Source organism: Vanessa atalanta, chromosome 8 (genome assembly GCF_905147765.1).
Source record: "Vanessa atalanta chromosome 8, ilVanAtal1.2, whole genome shotgun sequence".
In the NCBI taxonomy this organism is placed as follows: Eukaryota; Metazoa; Arthropoda; class Insecta; order Lepidoptera; family Nymphalidae; genus Vanessa; species Vanessa atalanta.
Window position 1 is genome coordinate 11887746 of NC_061878.1, and position 23711 is coordinate 11911456.

General features: G+C 31.7%; 3 protein-coding genes across 4 annotated transcripts in view; 2 read left to right on the plus strand and 1 right to left on the minus strand.

Annotated features, from left to right (window-relative positions):
- LOC125065942 (guanylate cyclase 32E-like) overlaps positions 1-2607 on the plus strand; it is a 158524-nt gene extending 155917 nt beyond the window's left edge. Inside the window, exons 18-22 of the mRNA XM_047673802.1 lie at positions 402-470; positions 753-912; positions 1441-1643; positions 2055-2112; positions 2390-2607. Coding sequence (XP_047529758.1) covers positions 402-470; positions 753-912; positions 1441-1643; positions 2055-2112; positions 2390-2607 — 708 coding nt within the window. The remainder of the gene's footprint in view (positions 1-401; positions 471-752; positions 913-1440; positions 1644-2054; positions 2113-2389) is intronic.
- A 3127-nt stretch (positions 2608-5734) lies between these two features.
- On the minus strand, positions 5735-7159 carry LOC125065820 (oxidoreductase-like domain-containing protein 1). Its single transcript, XM_047673658.1, has 3 exons — positions 6928-7159; positions 6475-6597; positions 5735-5995 (listed from the first exon to the last, which is right to left on the minus strand). Exons 1-3 carry the CDS (start codon positions 6931-6933, stop codon positions 5792-5794), a joined length of 333 nt encoding a protein of 110 aa, XP_047529614.1. The 5' UTR covers positions 6934-7159; the 3' UTR covers positions 5735-5791.
- An 868-nt stretch (positions 7160-8027) lies between these two features.
- LOC125065664 (rho GDP-dissociation inhibitor 1) lies at positions 8028-23513 on the plus strand. 2 transcript variants are annotated; one of them, XM_047673421.1, is made up of 6 exons: positions 8028-8201; positions 9592-9793; positions 12922-13031; positions 18568-18682; positions 20090-20098; positions 20761-23513. In XM_047673421.1, exons 2-6 carry the CDS (start codon positions 9601-9603, stop codon positions 20958-20960), a joined length of 627 nt encoding a protein of 208 aa, XP_047529377.1. In that variant the 5' UTR covers positions 8028-8201; positions 9592-9600; the 3' UTR covers positions 20961-23513. The 2 variants fall into 2 exon arrangements, with proteins under 2 accessions (XP_047529377.1, XP_047529379.1); XM_047673423.1 differs by lacking the exon at positions 20090-20098.
- The last annotated feature ends 198 nt before the right edge of the window (positions 23514-23711 follow it).

Here is a 23711-nt window from a genome sequence, read left to right on the forward strand (position 1 = left end):
TTTTTATTTGGTGGAGCTCGTGAACAAGACATTCGTAGATAATGTCGAAATATCGAGCCCCACCAAATAAAAATAAAAAATATGGCAATTATCCCGTTTCAAATACTTATAGTAAAAAATATAACCATGAAAATTTAAAATCTTATATTATTATTTGCATATATAGCATTAGCAGAATATCGTAAAAATATTATAAGCTATTTCAAAATGTAAGTGTTACCTATTTTTGTGGCATGAAAATATTTTTTTTAAGTATTATAACATTTATAACAGTTATAAAGAGCAGAACCGGTTTTGATCACGTATCTTGATAATTATATCATAATTTTTCTCATCCACAATATCGCTGACATTAAACAGTCTGGAAACTGCTTTATATATTTTTAATATTTTTTTTTCAGATCGTGGAAATATTGAATGACTTGTACACGTGCTGTGACGCAATCATATCTTTTTATAACGTATATAAGGTAACCATTGGTTATTATGTTTCTAATCGTATTAATAAAATTAAAATAAATATAAATTATTTGTAAATTTCATACCTTTACCTAACAAAATATACAGTATAAATAAAAAATTATAAAAGTAGACTAAATAAATCATCAAACAATAGTATATATTAATAGTTTCATGTTTTTTTATAATTTGTTATTTATAAATTAATTAAATACGACGGCAGGTAAACTGGCTGAACAGACAAACACCGTCTGCCGGGCCGGGTCGTTAGTTTTACATACATTTTAATACAGGTGGAAACGATTGGTGACGCATATATGGTGGTCGGTGGACTCCCAGAGCGCTGTTCACGACACGCAGCTGAAGTGGCATCTCTCGCGCTTCATGTCCTTGAAGCAGTACCCAAGATACGAACAAGACATCTGCCAGCGTCTAGACTGCATATTAGGATAGGTGTGTGCAATTAGTAGTTTCAAGTATAATTTTCCATACTTAAAGAGACAAACGTATGTGGAAGTGACTCTGAGTGTTGCTCTTTCACGGCAAAACCGCTGAATCGAATATAATGAAATTTGGTACGTAGCAGGCTTGAAGGAAGGAAGGAAGGAACTCCTTCTTTTATGCCAACCCCTAAACAAAGGTTCGGGCGCGATCTAGTTTTATGTAGACGACCTCCGTGGTCGAGTAATGTGTACACCGGTTTTCATGGGTACGCCACTCCGAGGTCCCGGTTTTGATTCCCGGCCGAGGCGATTTAGAAAAAGTTCATTAGTTTTCTATGTTGTCTTGGGTACGGGTGTTTGTGGTACCATCATAACTTCTGATTTTCCATAACACAAGTACTTACATTGGGATCAGAGTAATGAATGTGATGTTGTCCAATATTTATTTTATTTATTTATTATTTTATTATGTATTTTATTAAGTAAAATTCTGTAAAACTATTTATCGTAATTTCTTCCAAACCTTTTATTTCAACAGGAATTCATAGCGGCCAATGCGCAGCTGGTGTGGTGGGAATTAAGATGCCAAGGTATTGTCTATTCGGAGACACGGTAAATACAGCAGCTCGAATGGAGTCGACTGGAGAACCTCAGAGGATTCACGTCAGCAATGAGACGTATAAACTGTTGAAACAACACGGCGGGTATCAGTTCAAGGAACGAGGGATAATCAATATAAAGGTACGTAAGCAGGTATGGAGTCCAGTGATTTGGCAGCGTAAAAGATAAATTATCATTTTACAAACAACTTTTGACCATATTATGAATTATATTTTCTTAAAAAAATCTATTTGACGATTGACCTGACAAATTTTCATTCCATAAAATTTTATTTGACAAAATTGATTTAATATTTGTATCGGTTAAGTCGGGTACCTACAAACATTTTATTTTTATAAATTAAACTTTAACACTCAGCATAGAAACTTAAATTAGAAAGAAAACTATTTGCGAATTGAGTGATTGTCTAATGATGTTCTTCGTCGTGATTCTTTTTTTTTAAACTTTTTAATTTTTTAAGTGAAATTAGAACCTGAAAAGACATAATATCTTCCATCCTATTCCACTAAATATAACTTTGTATTCTTACAGGGAAAAGGCGATATGAAGACGTGGTGGTTAATTGGAGAAGAACACGAAAGACGGAGAAGTTCGTTGTTCCGTGATCGTGAGTGTTATTTCGTTCTAGAAAATCAAACGTTTTATGTATTTATTGATATAATATAGTACAAATAAAACAAAATAAAAATTGACGAATGCAGATTATTGAAATATACCATGACCATTATTTAATGCCAAAATACTGGTTAATTGGAATTATAGTCACGAATTTAGAATAAATTATTATTATTAATGTTTACTCTATCTTGGGCAATCTCGACGAAAACTGGAATATTAACTAGCAAAAATATTTGTTTGGCTTTTAGAATTTGTAAACCGATTCGGTGATGTGGATACGTTCGAGGACTCCCCGTGGAGCCTGGGCCGCTCGGCGCTCAACATCCGGGAGCGGGCGCGGCTGTCGTGCGGCGGCTCGCTGGGCCCGGGCTCGGCCCTGTCGTCGCCGGGCCCGCCCGCGTGCGCGTGCTTCGTGCCGCAGCGGGACCACCATTCCGCCCCCGTCGTCTCCTTCTGCGAGGACTGACGCTAACCAATCGAAGCACTCCATCGCACGGACCACGGGTTGCTTCAATGGAATCAATAGAGAACTGAGTAGTATTAGGGTCTCGACGTGGAGCGGTTTATCTAAGTATTTTCTAGATAAGGGTTACAGGGTGTACGACTGTAGGGATTACGATTTCGAGGATCGCGTGAAAAGGGCCAGGGTTTTAGCAGCCATGAAGCGACTATATTGTCTAGACTACGATTACAATAATTTGGTCTGATGCCGAGTCGATACGATGACTTTGTATCGAGTTCTGGCAACACCAATATTAAAATTTAATATTTATCGATGTTTTGTCGTTTTTAAATAAGATGTTTAAATATGACTAATATCTACTTAATCGGTTACATTTAATCGACAACATAATCATAATTATTGTCTATTTAATTAAATTGGCCTAATTGTAATTTTTCGTCCGTATAAAGTAATTATATACAGGATTAGATATATTACATAATATATGCTTGAATGCTAAAATTATACAAAGTTCCATACAATATGTTGTGGACCTAAAATATTTAAAATAATGTTGCATGAATGTTCTAGAATATAGATAACACATATATAATAAGAGGAACATTAACGTATGAGAACTGAACTTTTGACTGTATGGAAAATTATACATAAGGTTAAACTTGATGTTTAGAGTTAATTAATTATAAAATTCTACGTGTTAAATCTTAAAATGCTCAGCTTTCTTAGTATTATAAACTTTGCAGAAATAGTTGCATTGCAAATAGCTTTATACAATATTTAAGATATGCTAGCACATTCAAAGATTTGGAACTCCATCACAATGCTTCCAAGCGTGTTGATTGTTATCACTATAAAGTTTTACTACACTTACAATATAATTAAATTAAACTAATTATATTGTCACAGATACCTTCGGCGTAGACTCTACTCTGACATAGCCTTCGGGCGTACTGTCAGTGTCAAATATAATGACAACCAATCAAAGACAATGAGAGTAAAACATAGACAATTTTACTACTTTTTACTAAATGTTATCCCAACAGCGTGTTTGTATAAGCATGTATCAAATTTTAATCTGTCACCATTTTCCTACAAGTTTTCCATAAATAGCTGATATGAATTAAGTTACAAGCCCACCATTATCAGTTAATATTCACATATTCTAACCGTTGTTGAGATGGCCCAACGCTAAATTATATAATTGATTAAGTATAAATTATTAAGTAATTTATCACGAAGAGGAAAGACTACTTTAGTTTTAAAATTTAGATAATAGAAGGCTTTTTACATATTATGTGTACGTTGGTGTATCGCCATACCTAATATTGTAAGATTTCTAGTGACGTAATTTTGGCCCAGAATGGCATAAGTCATTAAGCGCCAATTGGAAGAATGAGTACACACTACCGACAGAACCTGCTTAATGTTGAGACTTTAAACCTAAGACTATGTTCTTATTATTAGAATTAACGATATGACCTAATCGCTTCTTAGGCCAAAATAAGCATTCCTACATTTCTTACGTCAAACATTTGGAACCTTAGGAAATGCTATTGATTTTCTTTTTTAATTATATATTAGTTGCTAAGATCTAATTCTAATGGTATAAGTCCAGTCCAATTATTACGAATGTAATATAACATTACGTGGGTCGTTAATTTTATTGTATATCAATTTAATTGTACTTTATTGACATAATCTGTATTTGGAATAGTGGAAAAGAGAATAGAGTGATAATGACTGAGTTTCTTGCCTGTTCTTCTCGTTCTCGGTTGAATCCACTTTCCGATGCGGTTGAAGCTTTACTATTATTAATTCAACACTATATCGCACGCTGATTTTAAATATACTTTGGTATTCTGTTTAAACTTATTTTTTTATCAATGAACATGAGTTTCGCTTAAAAGAAAAAAATCGTATTGTAAAAGACCCACGATTGAACTAATTAAAAAAAAACTTTTTTATAGTATTTGTATTAAAAAAGTTATTTACAATGTCTAGTCTAAATTTTAATCTAGTCAATATAACTTAAGTATATATAGAGAAATGTATACTTGATTGATTTATGTTAATAGGTATGTATTTTCTGTAACTTCGATGTTTACATAATTTTTAAGTAAGTGGTGTTGATGTTTATCGTTAAATATACACTTTTTTTTAATAAAATTTAATAAAAAGTATGTTTGGGTTTTTATTAATATTACACACACTTTATAAAAAACATTAGGTACTTCGGTGAGAGTGTGTGTTCACCTTCACAGTATTAAAATCGAATTTACTTAAAATATGAGAGCATAGAGAGAATATCACATTTCACAAATTAATTACGTCTAATAAATAAAATTAACACGATAGGCGAAACACAATTTAATTACACGTAACAAGATAAATATTGTATGATGTTAAACATAGAAATCTACCTTTATTGGGTGGGATATTGTACTTTGTCCAAGTCTGTCTGGTTAGGTACCACCCACTCAAACTCAAACTCAAATTCCTTTATTCAATATAGAAGTATTACACTTTCTTATTGATTGTCAAGTTAAACACTACCACCGGTTCGGAAAAAGAAAACACCCTGACCTGAGAAGAACCGGCGAAAGAAACTCAGCGGGACTTTTTTTTTTACGTCAAATTAATTATATACATAATTGTATATGAGTAGAAACAGCCAGGAGGCGATCGTTTCATTCCCAAGGTGTGCTATCAAACATAAACTCACTAATTGTATAGTAATCTTTTGCACACATCGATCCTTAACAATTTTTTTAAATTTCGCAACAGAAGCATTTTGAACGCTTTAGTAAGTATGTATAGTAACGCACTCATTACATATACTACCACAAAATAGCAATACTGAAAATAAGGTTGTTGTTTTCCGGTTTGAAGGACGAGTCAATTAGTGTGATTATGATTATTGATTACTCAAGATTCCTAATCAATCTCATTTAATGTCATATCAAAAAATGGAATATATATGACTACGAGAATATGACAAAAGATAAATTATTCATACTTATAAAAAAGAAAACAAATCATAATTTCCTTTATATTATTATATTGAAAAACATAAATTATTAATGATTTATAAAATAATAACAATTTAATAAAGTATCTAAACCTATTAATTTTTATATCTTTAATTATGTTTTAACAACATTCTAATACATAACAATACAAGGAAAACTTAAGACTTTTTTAATCCCCGTATTCTTAACTCCAGTTCCAAATAAGCTCTCATAGAAGGATCATCAACTTCCTTCATTATTTTTTCTGTGATCTCGGGTCCAGCAGTCTCAAATTTTGTAGCGAGTGCTTCCGCCCACACAATGAATACACAATTTGCACAGCCAGATCTACAACATGCTGTTGGAGGCTCATCAAGTGAAGCCTGAAATGAAAGTTTTGAGTAAAAAACTAATTAAAATAATTAAAGGCATTGGCTAATTATATTGATATGATAAAAATGATCTAAACCCTCACAGAGTGATGTACTTCTGCCCATTTTTAACCATGACTATCTTGATGGAGACTTCATATTATAGTGCTCCACACCCAGGTTCACATTTAAATGGTATTTCTGAGGCAGCTTTGGCTGCAATTTGCAAGTCATAAGCAGTAAGCACTACTATGCATTAGATGCTATGTATTTATAGCTAATATCATGCTAAGCGATTAAAAAACATGAAAAACCCTGAGCAAGTGTAATTCTGTTACACCAAACCACTGGAAAACAGGATTTTGGAGAAACTCCAAGCAACCTAGCAAAATACTTTTACAGAATGCTAATGACAGAATGAACTTAAAAAAAACTGACACTTATTAATAGGAATAAAAAAAACAAAAAATTGTGTCAATGGCTCATCTTACACTTTTCTTGATCCTTTCAATTTCTCTTTCCTTCTCTTCATCTGCTGCATTTACATTATCACAGTAGAAACTTTTTTGGAGATATCCAAACATTTTTGGTTTTAAAGGTAGTAATCTTAATTTCTAAAAAAAAATCTTAGTTATTAATATTGCTTATATTTTAGTTCAAATTACTACATTTCACTGTTCACTCATACCAAGAATAGAACTAGATTATAATTTTTTTTTTTTTGCCTGATGACTCAAATATGTACAATGTACATAAACGTACATAAAAATATACTTAAAGCTATAACCAATGAAAATATTACTGTTATAATATTATATGAGTAAAATATAACCAGACCGATTTTACATTTAGAACTTAAAATAATATAAATAGATAATATATCTTCACGCAGGTAAATAAAGGTCTTGCATAATATGTAATTGGCCTTTAATAATAATACTTACAAGCATAACTTAGCATTATTAATACTTTATAAAATTTATTATTTTATATAATGTTTTGCAGTTACATTAAATTCTATTTATAATGTCAGTATGTTTGACTTTGATCTATGAGACATTATTTTTTATTACATAAATATACACTAAAATTTGTATTTATGTTATCAATTAAAAAAGTAACAATAACAAATCCATTTTTTCTTATTTGAACTTTTTTTTAATTTTGTGAGGTTATTGTTTACTTTGTAGACTTCAGTTGTCAAATAGACATACGACGTATTATATGTCACTGTGTAGTGATGACTTCAAAAAAAAGAATTTATAGATACTGAGTAACAAAATACTGAAATACAGCGAGAACCAGCCTATTTAAGAAATTTCTAAAGTAGGCAAATAAAAATAATCAATGCATGTTTTTGTTTAATTATAAACATTTTTTCCAAAAAATACTATAAACTGCGATTTCATTATTATTATTTATTAAAGCCTAATTTTTAGTTACTTCATTCGCTTATTATATTTTAAACAAATAATATTTTTTTTATAAATAAATTAATAATCGTTTTTATTACAGCTATCTGATATTTTGTAAAACTTTTTCGTTAAATAGCTTAACTTATATAGTTAAGTTAGTACTAAGTTGTTGTAGTTAAGTTTAATTACTAGTAACTTTGATTCAATTAATTATATTAATAAGTTTGAACACCGGTGTGAATGTTAAAAAAAATTACTTTAGTAATATTGAACATGGATTTAACAGTTAGTAGCAAGTACGGTGTGCACTATCAATAAATTTTACCAATGAGGTTATAAGCGTGTTTGGAAAAATATTGGCTTTTAAATAATAAATAAAATATTTTGGTACTGTCAATTAATAAGTTTTAACACACAAACACACCCGTGTTTTACCATTTATTTAAAATTTTAGAGAAAAAATATTTACGATTTTTTTATATTTTTTCAATACAATTGTTCAGAGCGATGAAAATAAGATTTTATTATTTTTAATGTAATGTAATATACAATATAATAATGTATGTATTCACGTTATCATTGAATATGTGTATGCATCCTTAGTGCAAAGCGAAACGAAGTTACCGATACCGACCAACCGGAAGCGTTTCTGCCGTCGCCCGACTGTCATTTTTGATCTATAGATTTTTTTACAAATAATTCGCTAATCGCTATTGTACGTGTATTCTATATTAATGTTACGTGTTTTTATTTGAAAGCGAATATTGTGAATTATCTTCTTATCCTACGTTAAATATTATAAGGTTCGTATACATCTTTTACTTTACCTGTCACGATAAGCCTAACGCTGGAATGACGAAGCCGATAATGTCCTCTGTTATTGTATAAACTACATAGGCGTGTAATACTGTCGTTGCATCCTGATAGATATAAATATCTATGCTTCATTACATTAATTTATAAATTCGTTTCGCACGCGTTAAAGTGCAACGCCTAAGGGCGGTTCCAGAAACACGTTAGCGGCAACCAAGACCGCGCTAAGCGATTATTATCTTAACGCTAAAAGTTGTGATTCATTGTCGAATCGATTTTATGCATAGGTACTTGAATGCAATTCATTCATTGTATTCTGTTTTTAATTTCTATGGTTTCTGATGCTATGAATTGCACATCTGATCTGGAAAGTTAGTGCATAAGCCTAATTAAAAAAAAAAAAACTAAAGTTATTGAAAAAAAAAATGACATGTCCTTTGTAAATAATTCTTAATATTTAATTTTAGAATAGTAAATAATTGACTGTATATCTACTTCTATTTAATGCAATATATGAACTTTAGGTTAGATTATGAGTGTCTTTGATAAGATATATTAAGATTATTCCATTATTAAGAAATAAATCTATGTTACATCAGTAATACAAGTTCTACTAAAATATAGTAATAGTAATAAATAGAAATCAGAAAAAGTTTTGTTATTAAGAAAAAAATAAACAACAAATTTCATTTGATATAATATGTATTTTATCTGTATGCCTGAATTAGAAGGTTATGTTCAGTCCCAAAATATATGTAATGATATTAAAAAAAATATGACTACTTATTTTAATATTGTTCAGAGATCTATAAGATCCATAAAATCAGTATCTATATCTATAAATTATAACAAAAAAATATTATTATAAGTGGTATCTATCCAGATAGATATTTGACATTAACTTCTGTAAAATAATAAAAACCTTGCTATCATTGATTACCAACTTTTAAAATTTTGTTCATAAACTAATTTTGATTAATAAACTAAAGTAAATTATAATATTCTTCACCTTTAACTTTAACATGTAAAAAAATGTAAAGGATGCTGGATTGATCCTTACTCATATTTGTAATTATTTTTGTATTGGTTGAATTCACTAGTGAAACATTATTGCTTGATGAGAAAGCAAGCAAATATTAGCCATCCTTTAATTTTAATAGACTTCCAAACAGCAATACTTAATATTGTTCTGTGTGTTCTGGTTTGATGGGTTTGTGAGCCAGTATAATTACATACAGGCACAAGGGATATAACCTCTTAGTACCCACGGTTAGGTGGCTCATAAGCCAATCAATGCCTGGTGTTTAAATAAAAAAGTATTGGATAGGAATTCCATTTGAGCAAAATTTAGTTTACAAATATAATTTTTTCATTGAATAGGTCACTATAATGTCTGGAGAGCCAGAGGTAGCACGTACCCCTGAGGAAGAGGAAACTGAAGAAGAAGAAATCAAGTCCTCATACAGGCCCCCGCCTGAAAAGACGATCGAGGAAATTCTAGCAGCAGATCAGGAAGATGAATCGTTAAGGAAGTACAAGGAAGCCTTACTCGGGCAAGCTCAGGCGGGGACTGTTATAGTGGGTAAGTTATACTAATAGTATTAAATTTACTATTAAAATGTTTAGTTAGCATCTTAGACATTGACAATCTTATATATAAATTAGCTTTTAGTACCGACTTTGTCACAGTTTTACACAGATATACATTGCAATACATTATTATAGCCTGTGCATGGGTATTATTCATAAATAATTAGAATTCAATATCATATATGTTTCCAATACCTAGGAATTGTTGTGACTTAAGGTGTATTTATGTTCAGGAACAAACCACTACAAAATACAAACTAACTTTGGTTACTGAAATTAACCTGGCATCATGACATCACATGGAAACTACATTGTTTGAACTAAAACATGCTATCTCTTTTAACCCCATGTATAAGAAAAGGATAGCAATACTTCTAGTCACAATAATCAATAGAATTTTCATCGTTATGTATTTATGAGGACTATAAATGTTAGTGATGATAATTATGACACCTAAATCTTTGTTAATTAATATAAATTAAAGTGATTATATTGATAAATGTATTTGTTATGGCTTATATTAATATATACTAATTGATAATTAATCATGACTAGTAGTACAACACCAATTAAAATCAATTAGATTATATTATGAACCATTATTGATATTACAAAGCAACTTTTAATCTTATATTTTTTTATTAAAGACGAAATAAATTTTCACACAGTGATAGAGCTTTGTGTATGCATAGTTGGGTAAGGTAACACCCACTCGTCAGATATTCTACCTTAAAACAGTACAAGACATCCAGTGGCCCATTGGCCCGTTCATCTACCTATATGCTATAAAAAAGCTTCAAATTTGAGTTTTAAAACGTCAATTAAGAAATATGTATACAAAATATTATTTTACTTTTAGATAATATAATTATTATTTTTTATCAAGTTCAAAATATACAATAGAAAAAATAGTAAGTCATATTTAATCTTTTACATTAAAATTTAGATATGTTTTTTTTTGGTATGATTTAAAAACTCTCGAATACTCTATCAATTTAATCATCGAGATAAAATCTCAAGACATTTATATCAGATACATACTTCAAATAGAGTACACACTTCATACGGAATTGTGTCAAATGGTCAATAAAAAATCTGATCATTTTTGATAATACATATGTAGAGGCCCTTGGCAAGGAGCTCCGTCCGGAGACCAAACAAAGGTTACCTTTGGTGTTTTTTTTATTTATTTATTTAAGTTTACAACATCCCCGAGCTCACAGCTGCCCTTGCCTTTTTTACAATTTACTTTAATAGATTTTGGAATTTTAAAGTTAAAGACCGCGAGCTAGTCGTCTTGTTGGAAGACGTGGCCTTTAAAAAAAATAAAAAAAAAACTTTTTATTTATTAAAATTTCTTGTATGATATAAATAACAACAAAAGTTTTTAAATATATTTATATAAACATTTGGTACCTTTGTTGTTTATCTAGTATCGAAACACGGGAGAGTAAAGCTAATGTCGAATTCTGTGATTTATTTTATGGTCATGAAAGGCGTACAGGAAAATATGCCACCTGATAAGTGATCACCACTGCCCATACACATGTGTGCTGTAAAATATTAAACATTCCTCATATTAACATTGCGTCACTAACCTCAGGAACCTAACCATAGGTTAGGTTATTGAATGGGCAATGTTATGGTATTCTAAACAAGATTTTTCTTTTATTTTACTTTATTGTACACCACAAAGAGAAAATAAATAAATACAACAGGGTAACAGCCTAAATAAAAGACGCGTACAATCTCGGCGACTTTATCGCTATATAGCGATCTCTTCCAGACAACCAATGTTGTAGGTTAGGTTAGCTCATAGAATATGATGTGGGTGGTGCTGTAATAATAAATAAAATAACATTAATCTATAAATAAAACTAATAAATAAATGTAAATATAGAATACACATATTATATATCAATAAATTAATTATATTAAATATTTACGATATGTCCTCAAACATAACGAGAAATAAAAAATAAAGAAAAAGTTTAATATCGAGTGAGTTAAGATGGAATTTTCAATATACTAATTGGATAGAAAATTTAATAATTAAATTGAATTGAACATAATCCTCGGTCATTTTCATTGTTGTAACATTTTAAACGTGTTTTTTTCCTGTTTCGTAACAAAGGTATATTACGTTTAAATTAGGTTAGATTAAAACTTTTAACCGAACGATGTACTTAACCGCAAATATATAATTAAATAAAGAACCGAGTTGACTCAATGAAATAGCATATGGTCTACTACCATTTGCCCACAGCCCATCTAGATAGGTAACCACCCACTCATCAGATATTCCAGCTCACAAGATTGGTAGTAAAAGTGGAAATATTGTAGATCTATTTCACTTGTTGCTCGAATTTGACAAGACTCAGAATCAGAGAATGTTACTCTTAACTAATTTAAAAGCAAATTTGTTCGATGTTGGATTAGTTCAGAGTATTTTATCAGATCCTTTATCAGAATTTGCTAGGATGCTCCTGGCATTCAGTCTAATAACTATAAATAATGTTTTAACAAAAGGAAGAAGAGACAATGGGACTGACGTACTTGTGTTGAACAAAAGTCCCGAAATTAAATAAATAAAAAAGAAGATAGGTAGCGTTCGATATTGACGATCCGAGGAATTGGTAACACCACCATGGATAACAACAGACTACCCTTATGCGATAGTTACAGTGGGTGGTAAATGAAAGTGTCGTGAGGATACAATTACGTGCATGTGATCGACGATATTTTGCCACATGTATCCAGCTATCTACCGACTGGCGATAGAAACACCGTGTTGATATAAACAGTAAGCCATCTTAAGAAAAATTCGTCCTGGCATTTGTTAGAAAAATTATATCTATACTAATATTATAGACTCTAATGTAACTCTTGTCTGTCTGTTTGTTGGTCTTTCATAGGCGAACTGCTGAACCGAATTTGATGAAATTTGGTATAAAGCAAGCTTGAACTCTAGGACATAGGCTATTTTATGCATAATACCTAACCAACCCTCCTGTGTGTGTGTGGGGTGAAGGGTCGCGGTCGACAACTAGTATATAATATATAACGAAGTATTTCATATTAGTAACAAGTTTCATATGATAAAATTTAATTTCTTTCTAGAACCGGACGACCCTCGTAAAGTGATAGTGAAGAAGCTGGCGCTCTGCGTGACCGACCGGGCCGACCTCGAGCTGGACCTCACTGGTGATTTGACGGATTTGAAGAAACAGGTAACTATTTTACAAGGTTTTTTTTTTTTAATTTCAGTTTGTAAGTTAGTGTTGAAATATAGGTAACTGAATATCAAAACTTATTTTTTTTAATTTGGAATGTACAATATGTAACTTCGGTGATAGTGCAATAATATAGTTTAATAGAAGAAGTGTTATCCATGGGGCATACTCGACATATCTCCTGCATGTGTTGCTAGTTGGCTACAGGTAATCATCATCCATTCAAACTAAATGTACATAACTAAACACATTAAATATAACTGTCGCCGCGCAATTATATAAGCAATATATATTTATATAGAAATTCTGTGAAGAAAAAAATTAATTTGCTCAGAACTAGGAACTATGACCGACTTTCACATACTTGGATGGACCTTTGTAGTTCGACTATTAGTTTTTTTTTTATCAAATTGGATTAGATTAAGATTAGATTAAGAAGGACGGTACGGTTTGTCTGTTAAAAAAAGGTGTGGTACCTCTAATGCGTTCTCAATACAGATTATAAATACCTCGGGTAGATCTGTAACATCTGAGAACGCATCGAAGTAAATAATGGCCAACGGTTGGCCATTAAATACACACACACTAATAAAGTAGTATAATGTTTGGAGTGTTAAGCGTCACGTACACCAAGATAGTAAATTTGGCACGTTTTTTTTTTAAATATTATGAAGTGCGGCATCCTATATAAACAATCTAAGATCACATCCGATTAGAATAACAAACTCGAAGGTTGCCTGTATATACAGTGAGGTCAATGACACTCTCTGTGTTCCAACTCAAAAACGATAATCAGACCCTTCTACTATTCGTAAGCAAAACGAATCGTTTCTGAATAAAGTAAGGAGGCTTTAGCCATTTGTATGGAAACTTGTTCGATGAATTCAAACATTTTTGCTGTACGTAATTAAATTCTCAAAAATTAAAATGTTTTTGAATTTATTCGAACAGTTCAGATGATCTAAATGATAAATATAATGCTATTTAAATAATGTTATTATTATTACAATTGTGCAATTAGAACCTTGCAAAATCTCACGCCTGGCTGAGCTCTTTTGCGTAATATAGGTTAGTAGTATTTAACAGTTGTTTTTTTTTTTTATTTAATTAATATCAAGGAATATTTATAGTGCCAATCATAAACGGTTTCCGGTTAATTATAGACATTGAATTTAGTATAAAATATCCCTTTATTGAAACTTAAAATATAGGGTTTATATGTATATATGTACTTTTTGGAAAAAAAAAAACGCCTGGATTTAGGCTCAGGTTCCTCTTCACAGGATATTAATTGATGTTAAAAAAAGCATTGTAAATCTGTTTATTTGAATAGAGCAACTATGCGAGTTTCTTGCCGTTTCTTCTCGCTGGATCCTGCTTTCCGAAACGGTGGTGGTATTTTAATATCGACGATTCAAAAACGCTTCATTGTGAAGTTTACTTGAATAAAATTGATTTGATCTTATTGTTATAAGGGTTTGAGTTTATTTCTTCACCAGGGCGAATCGGTGGTAGGATTTTTTGCAAATTAATAATGTTTGGTAGATGGTAGATGTTTACTGACTGTGATTAAGAAATTGTGTAAAAAATCTTAAAATTCGTTTAATTTCCGAGCTTGACACTGAGTCCTTTCATTTGTAATTTAAAACATTTGAATCTGACAAGCTTAGACAGATGTTTCGGTTATGCCATCTGTTTATACTTATGAAACATAACGAATTTGTTTTATTGGCAATCCGCCAAGCCAGGCGCGTCGGCTTTATCAATCAGTAGTTTGCACTTTTGCACCTCTTTACAAACGATTTATTTATATTGTATTATAAACAGTCCAGGGACCCAATCACACTCAAACATATTGACAGAATCGTAACGTTATTGTTGACGTTTAACAGTTTTCCTATTTTACTAACGCAAGAATCTAGTTGCGATTCGGTCAAAGTTGAATCGGACTTTATCGGAATCGTCTCGTTACCGATATAAATAAGTAGAATTATACTTTAGTTACGATTAAACTAAGGTTAACTTTGAGGGATATTATAAGTTGGATCGGAATAGAATCGGACACGTATCATTTATAAGTTAGTAAAGTTGCCAATTAGACAAGTACTAAATAGTATCGTTTTTCTTAACTTATGAAAGGTTATGGGACGGCCTGTAAATTCTACGGCAAGAGCAAAGGCCTCTTCTACTATTAAGGAGAAGATATAAGAGCTCATTGCCAGAGAGTTTTCCTCACGATGTTTTTTGTATCTCTTAGAACGAGATGAATGCAACACATAGGAAGCGCATGAAAAACGAGTGCTGCTGATTGTAACTGGTGATCCTTGGTGACAATCCACATTTTCTACGAACTGAGCTTACAACTCGATATTACGATAAAGAGTTCAGTCACAGGATTGAAGGCTTTACACGCTTCCTGCGGCACCAGTATACAAATATTATGGGTGGGAAACCAGAACTCAGCAGGACAAGCGCTATCATAAAAGTTGGACCTGAGACAGGCGGTCTACAGTACTTCTTAAACCTTTTCTTGCTATGTTTTATTAATCGCGCTGAACCGGTCAAAGGAACAACATCGATAAATGGAGCAATGAAATTTGACTTGAATTGCATTACGTCGCAATTTAGATATTTATCATTTGTTACATTCTCTAACCTGACACTGCCATATTTTTGCATGTCTGATAATTATATTATCTTAAACTAGTAAAATTACTCGGTGCTTTGTGCAAGCCCGTCTAGTTCGTAAGCTCATTGACGATGTAAGGAAAATTTAATTTATAGAACGTTAAATTTTTTTACGGCTCCAACCTTTAGGCAGTGGTGACAACAGATCATCAGATAGCCCGTTTGCCCATCCGCATATCTCATAACAAAATAGCATGACATGATTGCATTACAAGTTTATCCCGCGGTTTCGCTCTCGTTTTATAAGTTGCTCGACAGGTGCTAGGCATACAAAAGCTATACACTTCATTTGATCAAAAGCGGTTCAGTGGTTTGGCGATGAAAGAACTGCAGACAGACAGAGTTACTTCCACGTTTATAATATTAGTATAGATAAATAGTAAAAAACAAATATTATCCTTTGTTCTCTCTTTCGCCGGATGATATATCCGGTCCAATATTTATCTAAGCCTACAGAAATAACAGCGCTACGGTCTCCTGTTTAAATTAATGACTTTAATATGTATCTGTTCCAATTGAAGAACGAATAAAGGTAAACAAACCTTTGATTTACGTATTCCATGCGATTTTCTAAACGCTCTGCTGTATTGTGCACTGAAATCAATTCTCGTTCAATATATAATAATAATGTTTATTTCATCAATAACCAACAGAGTACAATAACATCAAAAAGGTTGACTTCTTCTTTTGAGTGCCATGAGCTCCCGTGCCAGAAGAAGTCACTCTTCCTTAACACACTCATGCTTTAATTCAAAGTAATCAACACTAATTCAGTTTATATTAATTAATATCCCCTTCAGTTTTACTTTCAGAGTTCTTCGTCGACATTTATGACGCGATTTTTAAATGAATATCGAAAATTTAATTCAAGCTCTCGACTATCGATACGTCAATTCGATGTCAAATGCTGATTTTCCGATATCGGTCTTCTTATTGGTTGGACAAGGGATTGTTTTTATCAGTTAATGTGTTCGTTGTAATAGTTTTAGTTGTAATGTATCAAAAGCAAAACTGCGTTATAGATCTCTATCAGTTGTTATAAATTAATGTATGATCCTCGAGTTTTCAAATAAGAATTTAAAATGTATATAGCATTAAATTAAATGCTATTATTAATGATCTCGTATAATAAGCTTTCGTTTTTAATATTATTTTAATTGATATTTCATAGTTTTGTTAATACGTATTGGAATAAGTACTATCGGATTTTTGCGTCAAGTTTTCAGTACTCGCTGAAATTATTTCAAAATCATTTGTCACATACATTTTAATTAAAAAATACGTTGTATTTATAAAGTGTAGTTTATCGCGTAATGTCGAATGTATATTTTGTATGCAATGGGGTATTGATATGCAACGCAGGACGCGTATTAGATAGTCATGTATTGCTCGATGTGATCGATGTTCTGTACGCGGTGTAAAACGATGGTACTACACAAACAGATACAGTGGTTTCGATTCAAATCTCAGTGTGATCTAAACTTAATTTTTCCCTATATTCTTCTAGTTAAATGTCCTAAGATACCCTCCTTAGTGTGTGCAGGTATTGACAATTTCTTTATACGTATATGAATAATAATAATTAGAGTGTCAGCATTTTTGACGTCAAAAAAGGTCCATCGTTTTACATTATTGATAATGATGTATTTTATCTATAAATAGATAGATAGATTAGATAAGCGTTGCCGTTTTTGCGTTGTTTACAATTTATGTTCTTAAAAACTGAAAATTTGGGAATAGATAGTACACTTTTGTTGACTTACATACTCGTATAGGATAATGTCTTATACGTTTGGAAGGACTTTATCTAATTAATCTAGTTTAAAAATTTTAGCCGAAGTGGTCCAGTTGTCAGAACACGTGTATAGTACGACACAACTTAGATGTAGCATCGGCATAATTCGTAAAACCGAACATTCACATCCGAATTAAGTGCCTCTTAAAAAATCATCAATCTTTTTCTATTTGTTATGTGAAAGTGATCTTTATTCAAACGATGCAAAAACGATCCAAAACGCCAAGTTGATGATTAATTGTTTTTTTTTAAATTCCATGTTACATTTAAATTGTGTCGTACTATATATTAACTGATGATTGCGGGTTCAAACTCAAGCAAGCACCACTAAATTTTCATATAATTAATCTCGTGATCGGCTGTGAAGGTAATCATCGTGAGGAAACCTGCATCTGTATAATTTCAATGCAATTCTGCCACATGTATATCATCAATACGCATTCTAGGAGCTTGGTGGAATATGTTCCAAACCATCACATTAAAGGGAGTACGGCCTTCACTAAGCAGTGGGAATTTTACAGGCCGTTATATCAAATATAAAATATAGTTTGACTCGTATATATGTGTACGATAAACATATATATTTTGAATTAGCAATTCAAGTCGCATACAATGCACGAAATTGTATAAGGATATCGATATGAATCAGAAGTGCTTCTGTTGCCTGTTAGCTCCCAATCCTTATCATTGTAACTTGAATTCAAGAACATATGAAACAAAGTACTAATTATTTTAAAAAAAATGATGAAAATTGTTGATTTTTTTGTTTTAATTATGTTGCTTGAAGTCCTTAATGACATGGCAGATTGTAATATAAACACAACATAAGTACGATCAACAGATATGAATCTCAAAAGTAACGCCCTACAAATGCCCCCTTGCATACTCTACTCTCACAATAATAAGGTGCTCCTTCCACTTAACATGTACATGTCTCAAATTCATAGTCGTGTAAGTATTCTCAAGATGTTTTACAAAAGCAAGATATGAATTCTCAATACAAATGAAAATGAAAACATACGCTAAAGTGATTCGTGTGTTATTTTCCAGGTGTTCATAATAAAGGAGGGTGTGCAATATCGGATAAGAATTGATTTCATCGTGCAGCGTGAGATCGTCCACGGGCTGAAATATGTGCAGAAGACTTACCGCATAGGAGTGCCAGGTGAATTAAATATTTCATTTATTTGTGCAGACGTCACCCAATATCTATAGTAATAAGTAACTCTCCCCCCCCCCCAGTAACTCTCCTTTTTAACGGTATTACTTTCAATATTTATTTTTTTTTGGGAAACATACAGCATAGTATACTACACAAACATTTGATACCGAAAGTCTTACATAAGCCAACAAAGTTTCCACTGTTACAATAGGCTATTTGACTGGTTTTTAAAGTCAATTTTATATTATTTAATAGAGGTTAACCCAGTAAAAGTGTTTTTTTTTTAAATTCTGGTACATATTTGCTAAATAATATCAAATTAAAAGTTCAATAATTAAAAAGCGCGCGAAAACGCTACTTTGACAATATGGCGCTGCAATGGGGTCGGTGACGTAACTTGCCTGTATTGTAATCTGTCGCACATATTATCCACATACAGTAGGCAAACGAGGTTAACAAGCAAGTGACGTCATCATAAGCCCGACCATTCAGGAGCGTTTTGTGTCACGTAACAAACGTTTAAAAAAAATGCATTTTTGAATAAATTAATTATTATTTTCAACTTTCGTTAGTAAATAACCATTTTTAAACTCATAATATATACTGATTACAATAATTGACACTTTATTTTTCACATTGTCCAATAGCCTATTACAACACGCAGTAAATGATATATCGCTTTTCCATCATCATTTGAATTCATTCCATTTGTGATTTGTGTTTGTATGTGAATACGACACTGAAAGCGACGTTTTGGCCAATCGAAGCACACTATTATTATAAATGCGAAAGTAACTACATAAATCTGCTTATATTGAGTAGACTTACACTCAATATAAAATAAATCTCCGAATAAGTATGCTGCTTGTAAAAATATATATCAAAAGTCTAAATTAACGACTATAAAGGTTTTATAATTCATTATAATGAATATAAATCCATCGCCTCGCATCATTGCCCGATTAACACACTGCATATATATGTCGCAAAGCAACTTTTCACTTGGTTTTATAAATGTAATTCTGTACTACAATACAATCACCGAAATGTGTCGAAACTATAACGACACATTTGCTGATCAACCTCTGGACATTTTCACACCTAAATTGTACAGTTTAAATGCTATGTTTTTTATGCTTTTATTTTTTAATATACTAAATATATGTTAGGGACTCAAATTAGCAAACAGTCAGACAGAACAAACAGTTACTACAGTCTATCTTAGAACGATAGAACCGACAGAGCTTTGAATACTAATCTTAAATCAACTCTGATTCAATTTTCGTTACCTTTGCCAAGTAATATTTAAAAAAAAAAACCTGTAACATACAAATTACAAGTCAAATAATTATTACTTATATTTTACTAATATAATAACAGAATATTTTTTCGTTCCACGCAACTGGATAGTAGTGCCTGGTATGTATTAATAACGCATTAATTTATATTCGTACACTGTTATTATTACACGCCTATAAATATTCACTGCGGTGTCACGCATTGTATACAATGATCGATATAAAACCCACGCTAATGTCATCCTCACCGCAATGAATATAAGGTCCATAGTAGCTTATCGAGATTCGAAACATATAAATAATATCAGCATATGAGTTATTGAATTTATTCGTTAGTGTATGACACATGCCTTTGAGCCGTTGTGACATTTACAAAGAACATGAAATCGTGATCAAAGAAACTTTAGATACCAATATGTTATGATATAATGAGATATTTTGTATATAAATTAAATTTTCGATGATTTATATGTATATATGTAGGCGGAGGGGTAAGTGGTCACCACCGCCCTTAAGCTTTGTAACTGCAAGAAATCTTAAACATTATTTTTGTCACCAATGGTGGTGCACCAACATTGGAAACTAAGATGTTATGTCCATGGAGCCTGGAGTTTCAGACTCACTTATTTTCCTTGACCAAACCGGAACACAAAAATACTAAATATTTCGTTTGGCGATAGAATATCTGATGAGTATGTGGTATCTACCCAGACAGGCCTTGCACAAAGCCCTATCCCCAAGTACATTTATATATATAGTAACTCTTGATATTTTACATTACAGTGGACAAAATGACCCACATGGTCGGCTCTTACCCTCCCAAGACGGAGATCCAATCGTACACGACCCCCCCAGAAGACGCGCCCTCCGGTATGATGGCCAGGGGTGCGTACACAGTCAACAGTTTATTCACCGACGACGACAAAAACATACATCTCCAGTGGGAATGGAGCTTCGAGATCAAAAAGGATTGGAAGGACTAAGCGCTTGGTTTCATTATGGATTGGATTCAAACACGTCGCAACCTCTGATCTGTGTAGGCTTTTGTCGAACGAGTCGATCGCTACAAAGAATTTAATCCACTGTGTCGTAATTGATATAATTGTAATTGTGACGTGGAACGAAATAACAGGAATCGCTGTAAGGTTAACATAACAGTACAATTTGTGAGAAATAGCGATTCATTTATAATTCGTGCTACGAGATCGATTGGATATTTATCGATTTTTCAAACTTTTCTGTGAAAAGTGTTTTGGCGTTACTTTGTAATCTAATATATATTTAAAAAACTTGTCTAATCTCATCGCTGAATCGTAAAATAAATGTATCATAAGATATAAATCGTGTAACGTTCGTCCGATCGACAAACGCCATTTTGTTGTTTGTGCCATAGTCTACGAAAAATTGTCTATGACTTCACATTGCTCAAGATATCCTTCGATTTGTTACGCACATATAAAAACGACGTGTTTAATACGTCCAATCCAATGAAAGTGTCGATGGTATGGCTGACTGAGGATTGACAAAATTAGTAAATAAGAAAACTCCCATTTATATAAAGATTTTACATAATACGCATTTTACATTCGTATGAAACTGAAAATAGGACACATTTCTTTTCAAATCTTCTCCGATAATTTTTGATACGTCTTATAATAATTCTACTGAATGTAACGCTATTTTTAATCTGTCAAATCCATTAATATTTTTATACTGTCGATGTAATCTGTATATTAAATATAATACTAATTCATCCTCATTTCAATTTTCTTTATTATTAATCATTATTACCATAGACTAAGATTTTTCTACAATATTCAAAGTAAAATATCTATTGAGTGTTTGTTAGTGTAGACATTACCTTCAAATTACAAAACTTATATTTAAACTTAGTGTTTATAGATATGATATCTATTTAAAAATTATAATTGTATAAATCACCGTAGTGCCGATCGAGAATAGTTCTTACGTCGCAAGGGATAGAGTCACTTTTTAGTTTTAGTCAGTCTTATTGATATCGACACTTCATGCGGTCACACCGGCATTCCTGTACCGAGCATTTGAAACAGCCTTCGAGCTTACGACTGCATCGGACTCTCATACTTAACCCTACTCGGATAAGGGTGTTTATCGTTCGAGTTTACGATACGTCGTCTACGTTCCGATCTTCATCTTTCGTATTATTCAATAAGAGACCGTGATATGTATATTTCTACCCCGTATATCGTAGTGGACTCACGTTGTATTACGTAGGTCGTTGATGTTTTGGTGCACTAAAATGGAGTCTATTTTTAATACCTAGCTTCTAATTTACTCAGTGCCAGTGACGCGTAAACGTGGCAATAATTATTGAAAAGTATTAATTTGAATGTATGATTTCACAATGTTAGTGTAAATTAGACCGTAAGCGTTTGCGATGAAGTACATTTTACAGATACACTCGACGATCGGTTGATACGTCGTTTTGTGAAGCGATGTCGTTGCTTGTCGTGCTGAGGATGAAAGAATTATATAAAGAGGTGCTTCAGTGTTTCCACTGGTGCTTCGAGCTTAGACTGAACACACGGCGTTTGAATTAAAAAAAAAAAAACTATTGTAAAAGGCATTAATCGGGGTGACGAGGATAACAAATTTTAACGTGACCAAATACGGCCCACGAGTTCCTATCTTAAAAACTTAATGGTTTTTGAAAAATCCTAATCTTCAATATTGGTTTCGTTTGTCAAACAGATGGACACGAATCAGGATGATGTCCATCATTGCTTCTAATGGATGGAACTAGGAACTGTGTATTTTAAAAGTTAATTGCTTTCTTATTGATACAATTTTGGTAGTCAGTACCCCGTTGTCCCGTGTAAAAAGGGCCTAATATGAACTATATCATAAAAAAAATTAGGTAAATTTTGATTCGATTTAATCTTGATTCACGAACGTATGTTCAGTCTATTTGTAATTAAGGCTTCCCTTTTATAAATTAGAATAATCCATTTTTTTTAATAATTTACAAGCCTTACACTTCTGACGTCATCGCGGGTTAGTTTCTGTTTCTTGATTGCGTCACAACCTAATTACTGCCGAAGTGTAAAGAGTTTTATATGAAATATAAATCATATTGTATAATTCAGCGCTTTCCTTCTAGCGTTTGTAAAAAAATGATATATTAAAATAATAAACTCTGTAAATTAGAAATTTTGTAAATTTCACTCTGAAAATGTCATCAATTCTTATATAATAAACAATACAATAATGTTTCGAACTTTAAAAAAAACTAAACAAATCGTTCTAGAATGGAAATACATAGCTTTTTCAGTTTATATATTATTATTTTTTGGAAATTAATTTCTATGTAGTTAATTTTAAGGTCGATTTTACTTCGCTTTCAACCTGTTATGTTTAGTAGTGGGTTCATCGCGCATTCGTGCTATATTTTATTTTATATCGATTTATTTGTTACTTCAGTAATTGATTTTATTACAATAGATGTAAAGTTGTATGCAATGTAATAGTTTGGCCAAAAATAAAGCTTATTTATTCAATACTATTTGTTTTATTATAAATATTAACTAATTGTCATTTCAGTAGTTTAAGATGACGAAATAAAACGTTTTATAATAATTCTCGAACAAATATATTTTATAAGTAACACGCAAACTACTATTCCTTATATTATATTTTAATTAATATCCGAATCAATCTTAAATTAACGCTATTTCTAATTTTACATTTACACCAAC